This window comes from Protobothrops mucrosquamatus, unplaced genomic scaffold (assembly GCF_001527695.2).
Source record: "Protobothrops mucrosquamatus isolate PMUCROS unplaced genomic scaffold, P.Mucros_1.0 scaffold1945, whole genome shotgun sequence".
NCBI lineage: Eukaryota > Metazoa > Chordata > Lepidosauria > Squamata > Viperidae > Protobothrops > Protobothrops mucrosquamatus.
The window spans coordinates 235,487-260,498 of NW_015388066.1; the positions used below are offsets into that span (position 1 = coordinate 235,487).

The 25,012-nt window shown below is 38.5% G+C and overlaps 1 protein-coding gene across 1 annotated transcript; it reads right to left on the bottom strand.

Moving 5' to 3' along the window:
• Nucleotides 1-11,149: 11,149 nt before the first annotated feature.
• On the bottom strand, nt 11,150-24,746 carry LOC107294445 (cytochrome P450 2J2-like; the record flags this gene model as incomplete). The annotated part of the gene is made up of 7 exons (XM_029285619.1): nt 11,150-11,547; nt 12,163-12,267; nt 20,859-21,000; nt 22,565-22,690; nt 23,565-23,725; nt 23,921-24,070; nt 24,584-24,746. Coding segments are annotated over 7 exons (1,245 nt in total), but the record flags the coding sequence as incomplete, so codon positions are not given.
• Nucleotides 24,747-25,012: the final 266 nt, after the last annotated feature.

The following is a 25,012-nucleotide window of genomic DNA, read 5'->3' on the forward strand; positions in this document are numbered from 1 at the left end:
ATCGTTAAAAATTGTCCCTATTTAAAACTCACCCTAGGTCAGGCCCGCTTGTTGAAAAAGCCATGTCTTGAGGGCGCGGCGGAAGGTTAAGAGATCCGGAATCGTCCGGATCTCGGGGGGTAGTTCGTTCCAGAGGGTGGGGGCACCCACAGAGAAGGCCCTCCCCCTGGGGGTCGCCAGCCGACATTGCTTGGCCGACATTGGTTGGGCTGTTTACTAATGGCTCTGTGCCAGTTTTTTATATATATAAGATTCTTATTGATTTTTTCATACATTCAATAGTACTTGTTCAACAAACATCTTGTCTTAGTTTTACATTCACTAATACAGATTTAATTCCTAATCCTTTATTCTTTTCTCTAGCGATTGATAAAATAAGTCCCAAGTTTGATAATATTCTGTTTCTTCTTTTTCTTTCAACCTCAAAGTAAGTCTATCCATTTCCGCACAGTCTAGTATTTTTTTTAATTATTTCTTCATCTGATGGTATTTCTTCATTTTTCCATTATTGTGTGAATATAATTCTTGCTGCTGTTATTACATGTAAAATCAAATATATGCTTTGTTTATCAGTCTTTTCTGGCATTATACCTAATAAAAAAAGTTCAGGTTTAAAATCTACATGTTTTCCCAACATCTTTCCTAACCATGTATGTATTTTTTTTTCCAATAACTCTTTGCTTTGGCACATGTCCACCAAACATGATAATAAGTAACTGACTTGTGTTTACGTTTCCAACATCTATCTGACATGTTTTTAAACATTTTTGCTAATCTTGCTGGTGGCAAGTGTCATCTATAAAACATTTTATATAAGTTTTCTTTATAAGAAGTTGACATTGTCAATTTATAATTTCTTTCCCACAAGTTTTGCCATTTTTCTAATTCTATATTATATCCAAAACTTTTTGCCCATATTATCATTGTTTCTTTAACTTGTTCACTTTCCATTTTCAAATTCAATAGAAAATTATAAATTTTCTTAATTAATTTCTCATCAGAGGTTAATAATATCTTATCAAACAAGGTTTGCTCCTTATAGAATCCACAGTTTAACATCTTTATCATATCTAACTTGCATTTGTAAGTATGCCCACCATGATAGATTGATACCCTGATTTTCCATTTCTTGTTTAGATTTTAAGTTCCCTTCAGAATTTAGAATATCTCTATATGTCCAATTTTTTTTCAAAATTAACTAAATTTGGATATACAAATGCTTCCATTGTTGAAAGCCACCCTGGAACTTTCAAGTATATTTTACATTTTATTTTTTCCCATGTTAATGATAATGCATTTCTTATATAGTAGTTTTGAAAGTACTTATGGATTTTGTTTTTCCCATACAATAAAAAAGCATGCCAGCCCAGTTGTAAATCGTGTCCCTCCAAATATAACAACCTTTTGTTTCTGAGAGTTATCCATTCTTTTACCCATGTTAATACAGGTGCTTGATAATATAAGATCCACTCTGGCAAACCAAAACCTCAATTTTCCTTAGCTTCTTGTAACATTTTCATCTTGATTCTAGCTTTCTTTCCTTGCCAAATGAATTTCAAAATTAATGAATTTAAATCTTCAAAGAATTTTTTTTCAAGTTTTATAGTTATTGTTTGGAAAAGAAACATGACTTTTGGTAATATATTCATTTTCACTGTAGCAATTCTTCCTGATATCGACAGTTGCAGGTTTTTCCATTTTTCCAAGTCCAGTCTTATTTGATTCAATAATTTTGTATAATTATCTTCTTTTATTGTTGAACATCTTACTGTTAAGTATATTCCCAGGTATTTAACATTTTTAACTATTTGTAGTTCTATTTTTTCTGACATTTGTTTTTTTTTTTTTTGCTTATCCGAGAGATCTTTAACTATTACTTTAGTTTTTTCTCTGTTTATTTTCAGTCCTGCTATTTCTCCATATTGTTCTATCTCCAGTAGTTTAGGAATTGTCTCCAAGGGTTCTTCTAATCTAGAATAAATACCAAATCATCTGCAAATGCTTGCAATTTGTACATTTCACCTTTTATTTCTAATCCTTTAATTTCTATATCTTGTCTAATATTTCTATTTAAAACATCCAAAGTTAAGATGAATAACAATGGAGATAATGGACATCCTTGTCTTGTTTCTTTTCTTATCTCAAAGTTCTCTGTGTAGTCTCCATTTACAATCTTTTGCTGTTTGTTTATAATATATTGTTATAATCATATTTATAAAGTTTTGTCCAAAGTCCATTATTTTTAATTGTTGGATCATAAATTGCCAGGAAATATTATCAAATGTCTTTTGAGCATCTAAAAATATTAGTGCCAATTGTTTCCCTGAATGCAGTTCATAATATTCCAATATATCCATTATAACTTTTAGATTATTTTTAATTTGTCTCTTTGGTAAAAATCCATTTTGATCTGAATGTATACATTCAGTTAAAAATCTTTTCAGGCTCTCCGCTATTATTGAGGTAAAAAATTTATAATCCACATTTAGTAATGATATCGGTCTGTAATTTTTTATTTCTGTCAAATCTGAATATTCTTTTGGTATTAAAGTAATATTTGCTTCTGTCCATGTATTTGGGAGTTTAGCCTCCAACAAAAGTTCATTACATACATCCTTCAATGGTACATTTAATGTATCTTGTAGACATTTATATAACTCCACCAGTAGCCCATCTGGTCCCGGTGTTTTCTCATTTTTTTTGTCTTCTTATAGCCTCTGTTAGTTCTATCATTGTTATTTTTTTCCTCTATCATAGTTTTAAAGTTTTGTGAAATTTTTGGTAAATTATTTTCTTCCAGATATTTTCTCCAATGAAATTTTTCTATATCATATAATTTCTTATAGCATTCTTTAATTATCTTTTTTATTTCTTCATTTTCAAATTGTAAACAGCCTTTTTTTGTCTACTAAGTTATTTATCAGTTTTTTCTCCTTCTGTTTTTTAAGTTTGTAAACTAACCATCTTCCTGGTTTATTTGCATTTTCAAAAAAATTTTGTTTTGCTCTTTTAATTTGCTGTGCCAATTTTTCTGATTCCATTAAATTTAATTTATGTTTTATTGCTTCCATTTGTCTTTTCATTTTCTTTTGTGGATTTATTTGCAGTTCTAATTCTATTTTTTCAAAATTTTCCCTTAACAATGTATGTTGTTGTCTTTTTTCTTTGTTTTTTTGCCATATATGTTATAGCTATACCTCTAAAATATGCTTTGGCTGTATCCCATACATTTTATAGTTTTGCATCTTATTTTTTATTTTCTTTAAAGAAAAACTCCATTTCTTTTGTTGCTAGTTCTATAAATTCTTTCTCTTTTAATATATTTTATTTATTGAATTTATAGATTGATTCAAAGTCCATCTTAATTTTTTTGTATTCATTTCCATGTCATTTTTAAAGGGTTGTGGTCTGCCCATGTACCTAATTCTATCTCAATCTCCTGCATAATTGTCCTTAATTCAGGTGTCATCCAAATCATATCAATTCTGGACCAGGATTTATGACTGTTTGAATAAAATTGTATTGTGGTTTTTCTGGATTAGTTTCCCTCCAGACATATTGTACCCCAATTTCCTCTATCATATTTTTAAAAAGTCTTAGGTAGTCTTTTTCTTCCACTTTTTCCTGTTTTGCTACTTTTATAATCTAATGTCCCATCTACTATTGCATTGAAATCTCCTACTAAACAAATATTTTGATACTCCATTTCTGTTATTTTTCAATGGAGATTTTGATAGAATTCTTCTTGTTTATTATTTGGTGCATATATTACTACCAACATATAAAGCTCTTTATTTACACCAGGTGTTGTTTCAAGGTCAAGAGCTTTTCGAGTTCTTTTGGTATTTGGTATTGCTGTAGTATCTCCTTTCACCACTAGATGTCCTTATTTGCTATATTGTCTATATCCATATTTAGAAGATTTTTTGAAAAGTTTTCTTTTAAAATTCTTTTTAAATTATCTAATAGAAATTGAATATAAAAATATTTTCCACATCCTAGGGGTTAAGTAGTTTTTCTTTAAATTAGTCCAAATTCCATTTTTAAGTATTCTTTTATATTCCTTAATTTCCTTCCCCTCTTTGTAATTTCTTGCCGCTTTTAACTCCCTTCTTTCCTGATCTTTCCATAGTCTTTTCTTCAGAATTTGTTTCCAATCAGGGGATCTCTATTTCCAAATCCATAAGGAAGAGGAATAAAATAATCTCACTCAGCACGTTGTTGACAACCAGCTGTTAAACAGCATGCTGCAGCTCCTCACTTTTTTTTCCCGGCTGACAATGACTTGGACTGCCTATGCTTACAGGCAGCCTTTCTTCCGTTTATTTGAACAGGTTCTTCAGTTCGTTTGGACCGACCACCATCTGGTCCAGACTCCCAAAGCTTCCCTTCTTCTTTGTTGCTTCTCCAGGGCAACTTTCCAACCCCTTGGGGTTGCCGGACAAAAAAAAATTGTGCTAAGAAGCCAGAGCCCTGGTTTCTTTCACCCATCTGATTATAGCATCAGACCAGAAGTTCTGCTCTGTGCCAGTTTCTTGATTGGGGTATTGCTTACTTGATTGTTGGTCTGAAGTTGACTGTCTATGCTGATTTGAGTGTTGATTACTGGTGGAGAGACGCTGGAGTCTTTTTCTCTTTTGGGCTGGTTGTCTCTTTTGCATAGTCTATAGATGTTAATAATGTCTATGTGGTCTATTGATTGTGTGTCTATGTGTCTATTGAGCATTGATTATTTATAGTTAATATGCCACTTACAGTCTTTCCTAAATCCTCAGTTCTAAGATTTTTCACCATATGCGATTATCTGCTCTTTAGAAATTTATTCCCTCCACCCGCAGATTCCTGCCAAGAAGTTTTGTGTTTGTATTTCCTTTATTTTCCTGGGGTGTGCCTTTCTCTTTGTTTCTGCTTGAAACATCTGTTTGCTCCATTCATCCTTGCCTTGGATGAGAAATGTCCTTCTCACTGCCCAGTCCTCCTGTGATTCGCAGATATGCAAGCCATAGCTTGTCTATGAGCCTAATCCTTTGAACACTACCATTTGGATGATCTTCAGAGGCTTTCTCAACCTCTCTGTCTTCTGCTTTTTTTCAGCCATCAATTCATCATCTTTCCAACTGCAGTTATATTGACAGAACATTCTAGAGACTTGGGCTGCCTTGAAGAATTGTTCATCATCTGATGAGTTATAACCTAAATTAAAATTGGCCACAAGAGCAGTACTATCCATATAAATTATTGAGTAAGTTGTTAAAATAAATGATCAATTTTATTTTTCTTTTTTTTTTTGGGTTGCATTTTTATTATATTCAAAAGAAAAGTTAAAATTCAAAACTCAAAAAGAAATTAAATACAAAGAAAAAATACAAACCAAGACATTTTTAAAAGTGCATTTAAAAAAGAAAAAAATAACACACATATACATATCATTCCCCTCCCTAGTTGTATAGATTAATTCATTGCTACAATATTAGTTTCCCATCCCTTGAGAAACAGGCCACCGAAAATTTTAAATTACTAAATCTATTTGAAAATTATTAACCTGTCATCTATATATTAATGACAAAATAGACAACAACAACAATAATAATAAAATGGGAAGATTAAAGTTTCAAAACCCTATATTAACAAACTGTTATTTTAATCAACTCATAGAACATCTACCATGACATCTTGTCTACCCCAAATCATCCCAAGAGTTAACAGTGATTCTCCTAGATTAAATATCCACATTTGTTTCTTAATACGATCTCTTTTCAATTTTTGTCTGGTTAAATATAATAAATTCAATCTCCAAAGTAAGTCTATCTATCCAAAAAAGTTCAGATGAAATTGTTTTCAATCTTCCTAGGGAAAACCAGTTTATCACTTCTCCACTCTGCTGTTGTAAAGGAATTCAGTTTTGAACTTCATGGATATGTCTGTAATCAACTCAAGTTAGTCCTCAGTGTGTACAGTCCATATTTCTTTCCAAAGAATCTGCTGCTTTCAAATCACATTCCTTTTGTGAATCTAATTTATCCATAGCTACATGCCTCTGAATATTTTCCACAGCTATTATTAATATTTCATCAAACCTTTTAAAAAGGCTTTCAACTAAAGATTGCATGTTATCAAACTTTTTATCAGAGATCAGACAGATTTGCTTGTCTGTAATCTGATACATTGTTGCTCTGTGTAATTTAGCAATGGTAGATAAGAGAACACAAGAAACAAAAAAAATGCTGAAGCAAAGTGAAGAAATAGATAATGGAGCAGGGAAAATATTTTCTAGATATTTTGATCCAAAGTTAAAATAAAAATAAAAAATAAGCCCCAAATATTTTCAAAAATTAATGAGAGTTGTGGTGAGAGTTCAATATACATGTCAATCAAAGTACTTTCACTATCCAAGGGCATGCTGTGTTTCCTTACAGAAAAGCAAACCTTATTTAAAACAATCACATAAATCAAAAGGAAAAAGAAAAAAAAAGAATTGATATAGTCCAGCAGGAGGTTAAAATAAATCAGTATTCAGCCAGCCAGATAAAGATAAAAGGCATGGTAAAACAAAAGATTCAAAAAGTGAAGTTATAACCCCAGCATTCTTAAGAAAACGAACTGCTGAGAGGAAGATGGATGACCAGTGACTTTCTGACTGCATCCACAGGGACTTGGATCTTCACAACTCTCCTTTCAAGGAGCATCCATGGCTGTCCAAAAGCTGTCTTGGGTCATTCCTAAGTGCTCTCATTCAAGATCATAAAATGGGGCAAAACATCCTAAACAACTATCTTGCTTAGCTATGGACTACCTGTAGTAATGATATCCCAAGGTCCCTCCATTTAATCAATATGCATAACCCCAAAGTTAAAAATATAAAAATTCTGCTCTATGCAGTTGAGGTAATATTAATATCATGTAGTCAGGTAGGGATGAGAAGATTGCTGCACAGGTTTAGTCCATATTGTGCACTCAATGACCTGAAGATCAATACCTTCAAAACTAAAGTGATTGTTTTGAGGAAGAGGTGGAGTATGTTTAATTGGAGCTTAGATAGGGAATGTACATATCAAGTTAAGTCCTACCTACACACAGGACTAGTTTTCACAGAAAATAAGATTTGTCTCCCACTTTTTAAGAGAAGGGCTACAACATGTTCCAATGTCATAGGTCAGCTCATCAACTATACTTATTTGGGTTGTCTACTTCCAATCAGAAAGATACTGTATATAACAGCAAAATAGTCCAAATGATCACTAATGACACAGAGCCGTGGGAACATATAAATAGACCTTTACTGGAAATGATGCAGTCTACTTTTCTGAAATATATCATGGGGATGGATAACTCTACACCACTTTCAGCAATAAGGATACACCCACAAACACACCTAGAAAACATGCAAAAGATATTGTGGTTGAAGATCCTATCTATGGATCCAGAAAAATTACCTAAGCATGCTATCTTGCAATTGTGTTAACCAATTTTCAAACGTCTTCACAATGTGGATTCTCCATCCAAATCCCAGTCCAATCTGATCTAAAGGCCAAAGAAGCTGTCAAAGAGTCATTGATGTGACTGTCCAAGATGATATTGCTGCACATAAATATGTTATACTAGCAATAACCTGAAGGAGAAGGCCAGGTTCTCTGAAGAACATTGGTGGCAACAGGCTTGAATGAATAAAATAAACCTTCCATCATTTTTTTTTCTAAAGGAAGTCCAGAAAGAGATTGAAGACGTGTTTGGCTTCTCAGGGACAATTTCCTATCAGGATCAGAGGAAGCTCTTCTACACCAATGCTGTGATTTATGAAATGCAGCATGTAAAATATGTCTTTCTAGCTGGGGCTCCCAGGCAAAGTAGAAAGTATGTGAAGATGCTTACATTGTGGTATCCTTAGGTAGCTGTGTGTGTGGCCCTGCATAAGAAATCAAGTATACAGAAAGCTTTGAGTACTGCTGTTGTACTGCCTTCCTCACTGCCCAGGCCTTTGGCTTAATGCATCTAGGACCATAACTTTGTGGTCCAGATCCAATGGTAAGAAGGTACAATTACATCTCTTTCTTTAGATTTAGATAACACATCTTTCCCAAATACCAGGGGAAATTGTGCAAACTTGTACACGTCTTACAAAGCTCTACTGATTACAATCTAAATTAAAGTAGCATTTATTTCTATTTCAACATTTGCAGTCTAAGGGGAAGTTCAGACTCTCATAGTTTTGAAACTGGAAGGAATTCAGATTCCTTGATTTTCTATTTAGATCATGATGACTTCAGAACTCAGTGAGGGGGTGATGGGAATCTATAAATTATAAGCTGCTTTAGGCTCATAGGTGTACCTAGTCCAAATGGCAGAAACTCTTCCCATTCAATGAACTTCTCATCCTTATCTAAAAAGTGATTTGGATTGAATTCTTCAGGTGTCTCCCATTGTTCAGGATCAAGGAGAACAGAGGGCAAGTTTGGCAAAATAATGGTCCCCTACAAACAATGAGATGGTTAAATACAATAGTTTCATAAAGGAAAAAGGCAAAAAAAGTTCAAACAATATTGCTGAAGTATTTGGTTTTAGCTTGCCTTTATGGGCCCATATTTGTTCATTTCCAGAGCAGTTTCAGACAATAGTAGCTGCTCAACTGTTTAGCTTCCCTTCTTCCATCCTTTCCATTAAAACAGAAAGCTGGGTGCCTATTTATCACATCAGATTGTCCCAAGAAATGAACAAAGAAACATGTCCAGATATGACTACAATTCTGAACTTAGGTTCAGCAGACAACATTAAACTTACACAAATCAGTGCAACTTTGTGAAAAATTGTGGGACAACTGACACAATACAGGCCATTTGTCTAGTGATAGAGAAGCATCTTGAGAAGCAAACCACCACAAATATGTCAGTCACTGAGCTAGAAAAAGCATTTGAACAAGTACCACATGACCTATTTCTTTCCCATGCACAAATGATCCAACTCTCAGCATTGCTCTTTGTACTCAGTATGGACACTATAACCAGGATCCTTCAATAACAACACCCATGGGTGGTATTATATGTTGATGATAGCTTGGTAGATAGTAGAACATGAAGCCTTTGAACCATTAATACGAGGGTGGAAAACCTGTCTTAGTGGTTTAGGAATGAGTGCCTGTATTAAGAAGATTGTATATCTTGAATGTGGTAACCAGACCAATGCTACACTCAAGACTGATGATGTCATATTGTAAATAAAGTGACCCAGTGCAAAGTAATTTCAAATTAATAAAAGTTGCTTCTAGAAAAAAAATCAACCTTTTTCTGAAAACATTGGAGGGGAGGACTTTTTTTCCTTATTTCAAACTATTTTACATTTTTATTGATGGTCAAGGCTATAAAAATAACAGCGAATTGCATAACAGCTGTCCAGATGAAGTCAGAGATGCTAATACGAATGTGTAGTCTTTTATATACAGTATATAAATATATTTAACATTCAACATCATCCAGACAGAAAAAAAGATAAGATAGTCAAGAACACAGGAACATCATGAGGTAAATTAAACAGTATACAGAACACACAGAAGAAAAAGGCGGGGAAAAAGGGAAACTCCCTCTTTATACTTACAGCAACCAATCATAGCGTAGATTGGCTTATGCATGAGTCATAATTCTCTAACTAAACAACTACAACTGTGTGTTCAGGTCTATTGTACACTTTACTGTTCCAGCTACTGAATTCAATATGCTAACAGTATCTGTCCTTTACCGAATATTTCAGGTAAAGTATTCATTTAAGTATGAATTAATCAAAGTCCCCGTTAATTCTTTTCTTTCTTAATGGAATTTCTATATGCAAAGCATCGTGTTTGGATTATGTGACCATGGGGATGCTGCAATAGAATGAAAACCTGTTATAAGTTACTTTTTCAGTGCCATTGAAACTTTGAACAAACACCAAATGAATGATTGTAAGTCGAGGACTACCTGTATTCTAGAAATTGCATAAACTGTCATGGTATGGCATAATAGCCACAAAATCTGGTAGTTAGAGCAGTCATATACATCAATTTGGGCATAACTTTAAATGTATGCTTGAATACTGTAGTTCGAATAATGTTGCTTCTGAATTTTTGTAATTCACTCTAGTAAGTACAGATTAATCACTGTTCCACATGCAGACATTTACTGAGGTAAATCAAGTATAAATTAAAATAAAATGCATTAAAGTTTTTCAAAAGCTGAGCCTGAATTTGGTCTTGGCTATTTTAAGTTAATTTCTTAGTGTGAATCTACCACTTTAATTATTACCCTCCTGCATTGATATTCCTATAATCCCCCCAGGACTTGAGATACAGGAGCAAGAATAACTACAGAAAAGTTGGATAGAATTTATTATAATTTTTATTTTCCATTTTAAACATCAGAGCAGGAATGACCCCAACTCTACCTACAACGAAGAGACCCTGTATCCAGTTTCTTGCCTCGTGTTCCTGTTCTTTGCATCTTGACTGCATGTATTGATTTAGGACTGGCTTTGGACATCATCATCATCATCATCATCATCATCATCATCATCATCATCATCTTCATCTTCATCATCATCATCATCATCATCATCATCATAAAGTTGGAAGGGACCTTGTAGGTCATTTAGTCCAACCCCGTGCTCAGGCAGGAAACCCTATATCATTTCAGACAAATGGCTGTCCAGTCTCTTCTTAAAAACTTCCAGTGTTGGAGCATTCACCGCTTCTGGAGGCCGGTGTTGCATGGTTAATTGTTCTAACTGTCAGAAAGTTTCTCCTTAGTTCTAGGTTGCTTCTCTCCTTGATTAGTTTCCATCTGTTGCTTCTTGTCCTGCCTTCAGGCACTTTGGAAAATAGCTTCACTCCCTCTTCTTTGGTTTGGCATTTTTTGGACTGAATCTTGTCAAGAGTTCATCTTGTGCCAAGCTTCGTAACCTGGCCAGCTCATTTGAATTAATGCTGAAACTGTTGGGGGGTTTGAATAAAAATCTTTGAACTTTCCATTGTGAGCATGTGAGCATGAGTGAAGAGCCAGCTTGGAGTCAGACCTGCAGCCCAGAAAGTGGTGGGGACTGGAAGCAAAAACTGGCTCAGAGAGTCAATGGGGGCCTTGGCAGTGACGTACGTGGCCCAGATCAGAGACCAGTGGCAGTAGTGTAGTGCTCAGAGATCAGACATGGATTTGGAGCTCTCTGTAAGGTGGTCTGGTGCAAGTAGTGGCATAAAGGCCAATGAGATGGCAACTGCCATCGGAGGTCCAACTGGGGCTGCAAATCTGGAATTGGAGCCCAGAAACTGGCAATAACTTGAAGGAAAAAGCCGGATCCTCTGAAGAACATTGGGGGCAACAGGCTTGAATGAATAAAATAAAGTTTCTATTTCCATCATTTTTTTTCCTCGAGAAAGTCCAGAAAGAGATTGAAGATGTGTTTGGCTTCTCAGGGACAATTTTCTATCAGGATTGGAAGAAACTGCCTTACACCGATGCTGTGATTCATGAAATGCAGCGTGTAAAATATGTCTTTCTAGCTGGGGTTCCCAGGCAAAGTAAAAATTCACGGCTACGAAGACAAAAACAAAAAGTTATTATGATGCTCACTCACACGGAGAGCAACACATACTTGGTCTGGGTATTTTTTCTTAGCTAACATGTGATCTGAAGACATTCACATCACTCATGGTGAGATCACTTTCCATATTCCAGGAAGCTCGCTGCTAGGATCCAGCTCCCTGTTTCGATTGCATCGAACCAGATCCAACTGATTTCCAAGAGGCACTTGAGGAAATGTCCCACAAGCCCAGCAGGTCCTTCTACTTGCAATCTACTCAGTCTCCAGAATACGTGGATAACAAAGGGACCAGGCAGGATTAACCCCAAGGGGCCTCTTTCCTTGCATTGATTCAGAGGAAGATTTTGAATAAGAATTCTGGGAGAGGAATTGCCAGAAACTGGCAGAACTCTAGTAATACGGGTAGTCCTCAATTTACGACAATTGAGCCTGAAGTTTCTGTTGTTAAGTGAGACATGAGAAAATTGCTAAATGAGTTTTGCCCCATTTTACGACTTTTCTTGCCTAAGTTATTAAGTGAATCACTGCAGTTGATAAGTTAGTTCAGGGGTAGTCAACCTTGGCTCTTTTATGACTCATGGACTTCAATTCCCAGAATTCCTGAGCCAGCTTCATGAATCATGGCATTGGTGTAGGGCAGCTTCTTCTGATCCTGATACGAAATTGGCCGTGACAAGCCAAACACATCTTCAATCTCTTTCTGGACTTTTTCTAGAAAAAAAAATTGACAGAAATAGAAGCTTCATTTTCAATATTGTGTTTCCTTTATTTGTTTCCAAATTTTAATCCTTAACAGAACTTTAAGATATAGAATAGCCTTTAGGGCAGGGGTAGTCAACCTTGGCTCTTTTATGACTCGTGGACTTCAATTCCCAGAATTCCTGAGCCAGCTTATCTGGCTCAGGAATTCTGGGAGTTGAAGTCCACAAGTCATAAAAGAGCCAAGGTTGACAACCCCTGAGTTAGTTAATTAGATTGTAAAGTGAATCTGGCTTCCCCATTGCTTGGTCAGAAGATCACAAAAGGTGATCACATGATTTTGGGACACAACAATGATCATAAACATGAACCCTCTGCCAAGCATCTGAACGTTGATCACGTGATCATGGGGATGCTGCATAACTGTGAAAAAATGATCACAGGTCATTTTTCGGTGCCGTTGTAACTTTGAACGATCAGTAAACAAACTGTTGTCAGTCTGGCAAAATTATTTGGGGAAGGTTGTAGAGAAAGTGTTTAGGCTGTAGAGGGCTTCAGATGAAGCACAGAATTAGATCCAGTTTAGGTTCAGCTCTAAGTGTGGGATGAAAAAATGTTCTTGTGGATGTTCTGCCCTGGGATGTGGATGTGGATGGGAGTTACACTCTTTCTTCTTTCTTTAGTTCTCTCAGCATTATTTCAATTCTTCAAGCATAGCATCATTTTGGTCTATCTATGAATTTTGCTCTGGCTGAAGAATGTGAAGTCCATAGGAGAAATGTATTAAAAATGAAAATGGATACTAAGAATGGAAAATAATATGTTTTATTGGCATCCAAAAGGAAACAAAGATAAAGCTTGATAAGTTTAGTTAGCACATTTTTCACACACATCCTCTTATTCTTTGGTTGACCTTGCTTGGTATGTTATGTGAACCCAGCAATAGATTAAAAAAGTTTCAGTATTGANCTTGTAACCTTTAACTGGTAACCTTTAGCAATAGCAATAGCAGTTAGAGTTATATTTCACTCCATAGGGCTTTACTGCACTCTGGGCGCAATTTACAATGTCAGCATGTTGCCCCGAACAATCATTTTACTGACCTCAAAACGATGGAAGGCTGAGTCAAACGTGAGCGGGTCAGGGACAAACAGCTGGCTGTGGGCTGGGTTTGCTTGCCATACTGCATTCTAACCACTGTGCCACCACGGTTCAAGCTATAGCTGAACTAAACCACCCAAACTCATTTTAGTATAAGATGGATGACATATTGATTAATTAAAACCGTCTTACTATGGCTCTGAAGATGTATACAAGATGCTGCTTTTAATTATTGTTTTATGTATTTCCACGATTGACATCATGGCAATGCATGCTTTTCAAAATTGTGTAAAGGGGGGTCCACTCCAGAGGTATGCCCATTTGGAACTTGCTTCTGGATAGACCTTTTATTTACAAATAGAAGGGGTTTTTTCCCCTTTCCACCAGACTGGTGGGGTTCATTGGGCCTGCATGTCAGGTAAAAGGACCTGAGATTTTGGGGACAACAATAGCTTTTCATATCTACCATAACTTTTATGCCCTTTGCTATCAGCACCAGCAATGGAGAAAGATTCATTGGTATCTAAGCAGTGCCTTCCACTGAGGACCTGTAAAGTGCACAAGTCAAAAAGAAGGCTATGAAAATATCTACAGACTTCTCACATCCTGGACATAAAATGTTTCAACTTCTACCCTCAAAACGACACTATAGGGCATAGCACACCAGAACAACTAGACACAAGGACAGTTTTTTTCCCCATGCCATCACTCTGCTAAATAACTAATTCCCACAACACTGTCAAACTGTTTAGTAAGGCCTATTATTCTTCTCATATTTCCTATTTCCTTATCTTCTTATGACTATAACTTTGTTTATTATTTATTTATTTATTATTTAAATAAATAAATGTTGCTTGTATCTTAAGATTTATATTGTTTTATTTAGTTTTCTAGTATGATTTATGTTGATTACTTATTTAGTGTCCTATGACTATTACTAAGTGTTGTATCTTGTGATTTATGATGAATGTATTTTTAAGATGACTATGATCATGATTTATCACTTATAGCTTTATGTACACTGAAACTTTATGCACTAAAGACAAATTCCTTGTGTGTCCAATCACACTTGCCCAATAAAGAATTCTATTCTATTCTATTCTATTCTATTCTATTCTATTCTATTCTATTCTATCAGACAGGGTGAAAACAATCAGCCTAACATCAATACCTGGAAAGATACTGGAAAAGATAATAAAAAACCCAGATCTGTTATAATCAGAAGACAGCACAGGTTTCTTAAAAACAGATCATTCCAAACCAAGTTTATTTTATTTTTTGACCAAGTAATTAAATTAGTAGACCAAAAAAACTGCTGTGGACATAGTATACCTAGACTTCAGCAAGCCATTCTACAAAGTAGACCACAACCTACTTTTTGAAAAGCTAAAAAAAAAGTGGGATAGACAACATCAACATCAGACGGATTTTCAACTGGCTGACAAACTGTATTCAATGAGTAGTCCTTAATGGTACTACGACTACATGGAGGGAAGTAAACAGTGGGGTACCACAAGGTTGTGTCCTAGGTCCAATACACTTCAACATCTTCATAAAAGTCTTAGATGAGGGAATAGAAGGGGAACTTATCAAATTTGCTGGTGATACTAAGCTGGCAGGAATAGCCAACAACCTATATGATAGGCTCAAGATCCAGATGAATCTTGACACACTTGAACACTGGGCCCAATCTAACAAAATGAAATTCAATGTAGAGAAAAGTAAAGTCTTACACTTAGGCAAGAAAAACCAAAAGTACACATGTAGATTGGGTGAAATCAGGCTTAACAGCAGTAACTGTGAGAGGGATCATGGAGTCTTACTGGACAATCAATTAAATATGAGTCAACAGTGTGCGGCGGTAGCCCAAAAAGCCAATGCAATGCTAAATTGCATTAACAGAGGGTTTCAATCAAGAACACATGAGGTACTAATACCACTCTATAAAGCCTTAGTAAGACCACTAGAATACTGCAACCAGTTTTGGTCTCCACACTATAAAATAGATGTTGAGACTCTAGAAAAAGTACAGAGAAGAGCAACAAAGATAATTAGGGGACTGGAGGCTAAAATATATGAAGAATGGTTACAAGAACTAGGCATGGCTAGTCTAGTGCAGAGAAGGACCAGGAGAGACATAATAGCAGTGTTCCAATATCTGAAGGGCTGTCACAGAGAGGAGGGGATCAACCTATTTTCCAAAGCACCTGAAGGTCAGACAAGTAATAATGGATGGAAACTGATCAAGGAGAGATTCAACCTAGAAATAAGGAGAAAATTCTGACAGTGAGAACAATCAACCAATGGAAGAGTTTGCCTTCAGATGTTGTGACAGTTTCATCACTGGAAGCTTTCAAAAAGAGAGTGGACTGCCATCTGTCAGAAATGGTGTAGGCCGTAGGGCGTCCTGCTTGGGTGGGGATTGGACAAGATAACCTACAAGGTACCTTCCAACTCTGTTATTCTGATTCTGATTCTATTCTATCAGACAGGATGAAACCATTGTTGTAGGGGGGGCTCTGCAGCCATTAAAAAGGCTGAGCTTAATCCATCTAGGACAGACATGTCAAACACAAGTCCCGGGGGCCAGATGCGGCCCGCGAAGTGGTTTCATGTGGCCCGTGAAGCCATCCTGGAAACAAGGAGGGAACGGCCCCCACTGCCTTGGTCCTGGCCCAGGCCGGCCGGGAGCCAATGTACAATTTTGTGGTGGCCATCTATGCTGAAACGCATTCAGTCTTAGGTCCATAAGCCCCTCCCCCCGCATGGCCTGAGAGGAACAGTGAGGCTCCTCCAGTGGACCATTCCTTGGCACTTGCCCTGGTCCCACCCCCTTCTGCCAGAGATCCTCAGATCTATCCCATTCCTGCCCAGGCCCCCACAGGCAATCTTGACGCGAACGATGTAGAGCTGGCCACGCCCACCCAGTAGGCCACACCCACTCTATCCATGCCCACCCAGTAGGCCGCACCCACCCTGGCCACACCCACCCAGCCGCCTGAGGGCAACCGCAATGCTGATGCGGCCCTCAATGAAATTGAGTTTGACACCCCTGATCTAGGACCAAACTTTTGTAGTCCAGATCCATCATTAAGAAGCTAAAACTAAGCTTGTTTTCTTTGGATTTAGCTAATAATTCTCCCCCAAATAACAGAGATAACTGTGCAATCTTGTAGATCTTACAAAGCTCTGTTGATTACAATATAACTAGCATTTCTTTGTAGTTTAAACTTTATAGCCTAGGAGGAATTTCAGACTCTCATGGTTTTGAAAGTAGAAGGAATAGAGATTCATGGATTTTCTATTCAGTCCATGACAACTTCAGAATAACACAGTGATGGGGGTGACAGGAATCTATATGTGATAAACTGCTTTGGGCTCATGGATGTACCTATTCCGAAGGGCAGAAACGCTTCTCGTTCAGTGAACTTCCCATCCTTATCTAAAAAGTGATTTGGGTTGAATTCTTCAGGTGTCTCCCATTGTTCAGGGTCAAGAAGAACAGAGCGCATGTCTGGGATAATAAAGCTTCCCTGTAAAAATAGAAATGATGAAATAGAGTAGTTTCATAAGGGAAACAGGCAAAAAAAGTTCAAACAATATTGATGAAACATTTGGTTTTATTTTGCCTTTGTGGACCCGTATTAGTTCATTTGTAAAGCAGTTTTCTGAAAGCAGTGGCTGTTCTTAGCATTTTTCACCTTTGGAACGTGGTAACCCTTCATCTTCATATCCTTTGTATTTTGCCTGGGTCCCCCAACTAGCAAGATCCTGATAGGAAATTGGCCGTGACAAGCCAAACACATCTTCAATCTCTTTCTGGACTTTTTCTAGAAAATTTTTTTGACGGAAATAGAAGCTTCATTTTCAATATTGTGTTTCCTTTATTTGTTTCCAAATTTTAATCCTTAACAGAACTTTAAGATATAGAATAGCCTTTAGGGCAGGGGTAGTCAACCTTGGCTCTTTTATGACTCATGGACTTCAACTCCCAGAATTCCTGAGCCAGCTAAGCTGGCTCAGGAATTCTGGGAATTGAAGTCCACGAGTCATAAAAGAGCCAAGGTTGACTTCCCCTGCTTTAGGGCATTAAATGTAATCCCATCCTTTTTAAAAATATTATGAGGGAGAGCAGATTAAAAATGTGTTTCCTGGGCTCTTATCATATCCAGTCCAAACAGGTGCAGAATATTGATGCAAGCTGTTGATTCAAGTTCAAATATTCCACTGAATCTTCTTCAATCTAGTCCACCTCCAGAAGTCAGTCCTAAACCAGTTTGGAAACCTGATTCAGTTTAAAAAAAAGTTCTATAATTGTCTTGAAAATAATGTGGATCAAATTTTTGCAAAGCACCCTTTTGTTTATTTATGTTTATTATTGTTTTAAGTGATTAAAATTATATACAATCCATCTCACTGTTACAGTGACTCGAGGGAGGGGGCTAACAATATTATAAAAAAAGTAAAAAAGATAATACAGAACTATTAAAATAAGGAAGATTAAATAAACTAAAAACCAAGAGGATGGGTAACAGGGAGATAAGGATCTTCTCTCTACCCTTCCAGTCACTCCCATAATAGCGCACCTCTATCAGAGCCAAGTTTTAAGACTTTTCCTGAAGACCCACAGGGTAAGGGTGGACCTCACCTCCAGAAGGAGAACCTTCTAGACCAGGGGTGTCAAACTGCTGGCCCGCAGCCCGGATGCGTCATGCCGAAACTGTGCCCACCCCATTGCCGGCTATGGAAAAAAAGTTGTGATACGTTGCAACACATCACGTGACATTGCGAGTTTGACACCCTTGTTCTAGACAGTGGGGGCCACAGCAGAATAACCTCTTCTCCTGAACACTGCCAACTGAAATCCTTTAGCAGTCAGTATCCAAAGTAGGTCTCCTCTGCTGGAAAAATTGGGATGGTCTTGTCACATTGGAGTGAGACAGCTCCTCAGATACCCTAGATGCACTCCATAAAGGGCTTTAAAGATAATGACCAACACCTTGAATTGGACCTAGAACCAAACTAGCAACCAGTGCAGCTCATGTAACAGTGGTGTTATATGTGCCACCCAAGGGGTCTCTAGAAGTAGCTGCACCACTGTGTTTGCTACCAGCTGTAGCTTACGAATACTCTACAAGGGTAGCTCCAATGAGAGAAGCAACCTAGAACTAAGAAGAAATTTCCTAACAATGAAAGCAATCAACCAATGGAACAACTTGCATTCAGAAGTTGTGGGTGCTCCATCACTGGAGGCTTCTAAGAAAAAATTGGACAGCCACTTGCCTGGAATAGTATAGGTCTTCTGCTTGAGCAAGGTTCCTTTCAACTCTGTTATTCTATGTTCTACCAGGGTTAAGCTGAAGCCTGTTGTCCCTCATCCAGACCCCTGTGTTCAGGCACTGCAAGAGGGTAGCTACAGCATCACTTAGGTCAATGGGATGTAGATACAAAGTAGAGTATTGTGGCAAAATTGATGATGCTGTCTCTGTCCCATAACTAGGCCTGAAACCTGACTGAAAGGAGTCCAGATAATCCATTTCATCCAGGACCCTCTGGACCTACAGTGCAACCATTTTTTCCACTACTTTCCCCTTCACTGAAAAGGGGAGATGGCAAACTGGACGGAAATTGTCAAGATAGGTGTGTTTCAGTGAAGGAGACTTAAGGAAGAGTCAGATCAAGGCCTCTTTAAATGGTGCTAGCAATACCCCCTCCCCCCCGCAGTGGTGTGGCATTTTGTTGCTCTTAGCACCACGAGGTAAGGACTTAATGGCAACTCAGGGCTATGTCCAGTCATATGCATTTTTTGTATTCCTCCAATGGCATTTGTTTCTTGGCCATTTTCAACATCCTCAACTCCTTCATAACCCACTGGAGTGTAGGAAGTGATGGGCCAAGAGAGGGCACATGGGCACAATCCTGTCCATGGCTCCAGCAGTTTTCTGATTCCAGGCTGTGGCCAGAGCCTCCAAAGGACCACACAGCAGATCCCCCAGGACAATCCCACAGCTCCTTCTGGAATCTGAATGGTCCATCAGTCATCAAGAAGGAACTATGTGAATAGGTCCAGCCTCCCTGCAGAGGGGGCAGTGTTGGAAAATCTCAAGGACACCACTTTGTAGTCTGACCATGACAGAGGGAATAATGATAACTCCCAGAGCAGATCACATTGCCACTGTTTTGACAAGAAGATCATATCTTGAGTGTGTCCATTGTCCTGGGTTGGGCCATGGATAACCTCAGAAGACTGCTGTGATGGCCATGAACACCTAATCTGCTTCCAAAGCCTATGCCTGGCACCTATTTATATTCCTACCCATCATCTGGCCCTTCACTATACCTCCACCAGCCTTCCACCCTTAACACACACTCTTTGGCATGGCTTCCAGCCCTTCAACCCTTTCAGACTGGCACGGGGTCAGACTCAAGGCCACCTCTCTACTTCCCACCAGTCTCATAGGAGCATGGTGGTTCACATGGCTAGAATGCTGGGCTGACAATCTGCAAGCTCTCGTTTGAGACCTGAGGGCTGCTCTGTGGTTGGGTGAGCTCCTGACACTTGCTCCAACTCCTGCTGACCTAGCAGTTTGAAAGCTTGCAAATGTGAGAAGATAAATAGGTACCACTTTGGTGGGCTCATTTAGGGGACATGAAAGGAATCCCCAAATGAGCATTCCCCAGGCAACATGATCATACCAGTTAGTACTTTTAACATCTTGGTACTTCCAATATTTTACGACGATGTGCAGTCTGTTCTCCCAGTTGGGTCCCTCAGTGCTGCAGACAATGGCCCTAGATTGGCTCTTCCCCTCCACCCTAAATCTGTGGCCAGGGGTCTGCACTGGTTGGCAGGATAAAAGTACAAGTTTCAGTTGGCTCATGAATCCAGAGCAATCCCCTGTCTTTGCCACGCCATTCCAGCTTGGTCTCTTCAGCCTCTGGTCTCCGGTCAAGGAGCAGACCCAGCAGTAGCAGAGCAGGAAGACGGTAGGATTAAGGAGAAGACTGAGGGCTTCATTTGCTGATCCAAGTGGTAGCACACACACACCCCAATTTCCCCATCTCTTCCCTTCATGGCAGAGAGCCTTGTGTTGTGCATGCTTGCTCCCGCCATCTTGGGGTTTTTTTCTACATTTATTATCATTCTGAAATTTGGTCCTCTATATGCAATTTAGGCCAAAAACAAGTAGGAAATCTGAAAAACATGGTAGATTTCTGCAATGAATGTGTTAAATATTTCAGATTTGTACTGATTCCAATTTTTAGTTTCTCACTCAACGTTTTATTGAGAATCCAAAGAAGGCTCTCTGTTTGTACATTCCTGGCTTTCCTTTAATCCTGCTAAGTTCATGCCCCTGCTTATAGGGGCAAGAATCTACATAGGAAAATTATTATGAAGAATAGATTCAGTTCCTCGTTCAATATCTTAGTATTTCAAATAATTTCTGTGTATTATAGAATCTGAGACCGGCCCTTCTTCCACCAGCCTAGATTTCTCTCACCTTGGATGTCAGGATGGTTTGTCAAGAGTAGCAGTGCCCACATCAGAGTAGTGAAGACTGTCTCTGTTCCAGCACCAAAAAAATCAAAAATACACTGTGCCAGGTTCTCTTCATTGTAGGTAGAGTTGGGGTTATTCCTGCTCTAATGTTTAAAATGGAAAATGAAAATTACAATAATTCTATGCAGTTTTTTTTATTACTTTTCCCTCTGAGCCACAAGTCTTTAGAATAAATATGCTCCTGTGGTTATACAGGAAAATCAATGCAGGTTAGTAACAATTAAAGTCACAGGTTCACACTAAGACCTTATCTTAAAGTAGCCAAGAGCAAAGAGAGGAGCTGCAGCCAAAAATGCTTTGCCTGTGACAAATTTGTGACAATTTTTTCTTAAAAATGTCACACATCCTCCACACTGGGTTCACTTTACATTCTTGATCATCAGTTTAGCACCAGTTCCCTCTTCCATCAAGGACCCTGGACATGGCAGGTCAAGGAGAGGCAGTAGAGAGTAAACTAGGAGTAGCTACAAGTGGTTAGCCCTCCCTTGTAGCCAGTCTTAGGAGTAGTTTAGTCCAACTAGTTCTATGCCAAGGAAAAAGCCCTGGATTCTCATCATCTCCATGTCAAAGACAGAAACTTAACTGAGGAGCAGAGTTACCTTCAGTGTACATGCCTACAATAATATTCCCCAAAATGGGAACAGAATGCAGTAGAATGCAGTACTGCAGCTAACTCACTTCTCATTGCTAGGATTTCGATTCTGACTGGCTCACAATTGACTCAGCCTTCCATCCTTCTGAGGTCGGTGAAATGAGGAGCCAGATTGTTGGGGGCAATAGGCTGACTCTGTAAACCCTTAGAGCAGTGGTGGTGAACCTATGGCAGGCATGCCAGAGGTGGCACTCAGAGCCCTCTCTGTGGGCACATGCGCCATGCCCCAGAGATGGCAACCGTTCCTCTTCAACCAGTCGCCCGCTAACTCGCTGAGGTCCCACATGGCCGGATGCATCTCAGCACCCATGCGCTTGCTGGCCTCTGTGTGCAGGGGCCGATGGTGTCAGGCAGCAGCCACCCCAGCCCCTGCCTCACCTTGCCCTGTGACAATGGCACCCCCGCCCTGCCTCGCCTTGCCCCGCAGGACGAGCCTCCTGCCCACCGTCCCACCTGCCAGAGACCCCCACAGACATCCCTCCCCACGAGCAACATTGAGGTAATCATGCCCACCTTGGCCACACCCAATCTGCCATGACCACCACAGCCACACCCACCCAGTGGGCCATGCCCATCTGGCATCCGGCGATAAATAAGTGGGTATTAGGTTGCAGTTTGGGCACTCGGTCTCTAAAACGTTTGCCATCACTGCCTTAGAGAGAGTTCTAAAGTACCGTGCAGCAGTATATAAGTCTAAGTGCTATTGCTATAAAAAGGGGGAAAGGAGTGGTAGGCAAACATTGCAGGATAACAAACAGAAACATTTCTAACTTTCCCAAGGAACCTCCCATGTATAACAAGAGTCTAATATTGCAGAGATACAATATAGTCCTTATTTAGAAGCAACCGGAAATTAGTATGGGAAAAAATTTCAGACTGGGAATTGAATGAAAAAGAAATAACGCCAAGGAAGACAATACCAGTATCTCTTCTTTACTTATAGCCAGGAATGTAATAATTCCTTGCTTATGTATTGAACTACAATAAACCCATACCTTCTCCATCTGAAGAAGATAGTGATCAATGAAATCTTGTGGCTCATGCAGACAGCTGGATTCCTTGTGTTTCTCTATTTCCTGCTTTGCAAAGGAATTGATCATCTGTACCGAAGCCAAGACGTTCTGGTTAGGGCCTGGGAAGTAGCTCATTAATCATGGGAACATAATAAATATCTAATAGAAATGGAAAAGAAAAAGTTTGTTTATTTATTCCCCACTTTGAAGAATAGGTTGAATCCCTCTTCTTTGGGGCAACCCCTTAGATATAACCAGTTCCTGCAGCTGTTCTTCATATGTTTTACTCTCCTGCCCCCTAATCATCGTTGTTGCTCTTCTCTCCTCTCTTTCCAGAGTCTCAAGATCTTTTTTCTATTGTGGCAACCAAAACTGGATCCAATGTTCCAAGTGTCATCTTATCAAGGCCTTATAAACCAGTACTAACCCTTCATCTGATCTTTATTCTATCCCTCTGTTAATGCAGCCTAGGACTGCGTTGGCTTTTTTGGTGGCTGCAGCAAAATAATTTCTGCATGGAAGCAATGGGCTTAAATCATAATGAAGCAGATGTTGATTTGGTATTAGGAAACATTTGAAAGAACTGTTCAATGACAGACTGACCCAGGAAGTGGTGGATCATCTTTTCTAGAACTCTTTAAACATGGGATGGACAGCCATCTGCTGGGGATACTGAAATAATGGATTACTTCATGGGCAGAACCACTTTGGTGCAGTGGTTAATACAGCAATCTAGAAACGGAGATATTTTGAGTACTAATCCCAAGTCAAGGACTAAGTCAATAGAGTGACAGCTCTAGGAAGTGGGCAATTGCATACCACTTCCAAAATCTCATCAAGAAAATGGCAAAGACATGTTTTGGCTACTGGGGATAATAGTACAATAGATGAATTCCAAGGCTTCCCGAATGGATTCCATTCATGATTACATGAAAATACTGATGGGAACAGTTTCATCTCTTTAATAGAAAACATGACTCACAATATGAAAAAGGCAACTAGTGAAGTTCAGAATAATATGAAAGGCTTGAATTAGCTTCTGGAAGTTTTCGTCTTGAGGATGAAACTGATGTCCAAAACTCAAAGCACATATGGCATTAGAAGCTGCATGTGTTACTGGAAGTGAAGGGTCAAATGGCTGTCCTGCAAATGAAGGAATTTCATAGTCCATTATTAAAGAACAGGATTTCTAAGGGGATGAGAAAAGAGAATTGGGAATCAATTGGTTCAATTTTTTTTTAAAAAAATGTATCAAATACATCTGTTCTTGTTCGAAATACACAGAATGAAAAAAAATTCTCAAGACAGAGACTTGAATGATTAGCCCAAACTGCATACCTTTTGTCTGTCTAAAGGCCTCTATCAGTGTCTGAGCTGCGTCTTCTATTTGGTGCTCAATGCTTTTCTTCCCCAGGCCCAGCTTCCGCAGAGAAGTGAGGCCGATGTGCCGCTGCTGTTTCCAGGTGTGGCCATTGGAGAAAATAATGCCTGAAGGCATCAGCAGACAATGATAAATGAGGACATTCATCTTTTTTTAAAAAAAGGTCTAGTTCTTGACAAACATCTTGCTCAATTTCAGGTGGGAATACCAAACCTTTGTGCAATGTTGCTACCTTGTAAGATTCGGGCTAGGCAAAATTTGAAAAAAAAAAAGAGGCAAAATATGAAACCAAGGAAAGGACTGAAGAGGTAAGGGAAGATTGAGAAAGTTTTGTAGAATGGAGATGATGAGAACCTGAAAAGAAGCAGGTAGTGAAAGAGAAGTGATGTCTAAGTCAATGTATGAATGTAATGGACAACATAAAAATGCAACTGAGACATACAGTATAGTAATTTGGTGTAAACTGGATTATAGCAATATTTATTTCACTTAGCTCAGGACTTTAAATCATTTTGTTAACTATCCCTTACTTTTTTTCCCTACCCCATGTTATGCATATTATTCACACAAATGGTAACAGTGTGATGGTTTAGATACAATCCCTTACTATTTGCACTTACCCCTTTTTTTCCCTATAGCAGTCAAGTAAGCATTCTCTGGTTGATCAGATAATTCCCGTGGGAAGCTGGTCATTACTTCTTTCACAGTTTTGAATCCAGACAGCACTACTAGAATGTGAGGTCCAATCCACATGGAGTATATATTTCCATATCGTTTTGCAGGCTGCCAAGAGAATCAAAGTTGAGAAATGGTACAGTCAAATAAAACAGATTATTTATAGTTAACATGCCATCCATTTATGAAGTTGCATATGAAATTTATTCCCCCCCCCCAGATTCCCACGAAGAACTTTTGTGCTTGTATTTCATTTATTTTCCTGGGGTGTGCCTTTTTCTTTGTTTTTGCTTGAAATCCACCCTCTCCTCTCTGTTTCCTCCATTCCCCCTTGCCTTGGGTGAGAGATGGCCTTCTCACTGCCCAATCCTCCT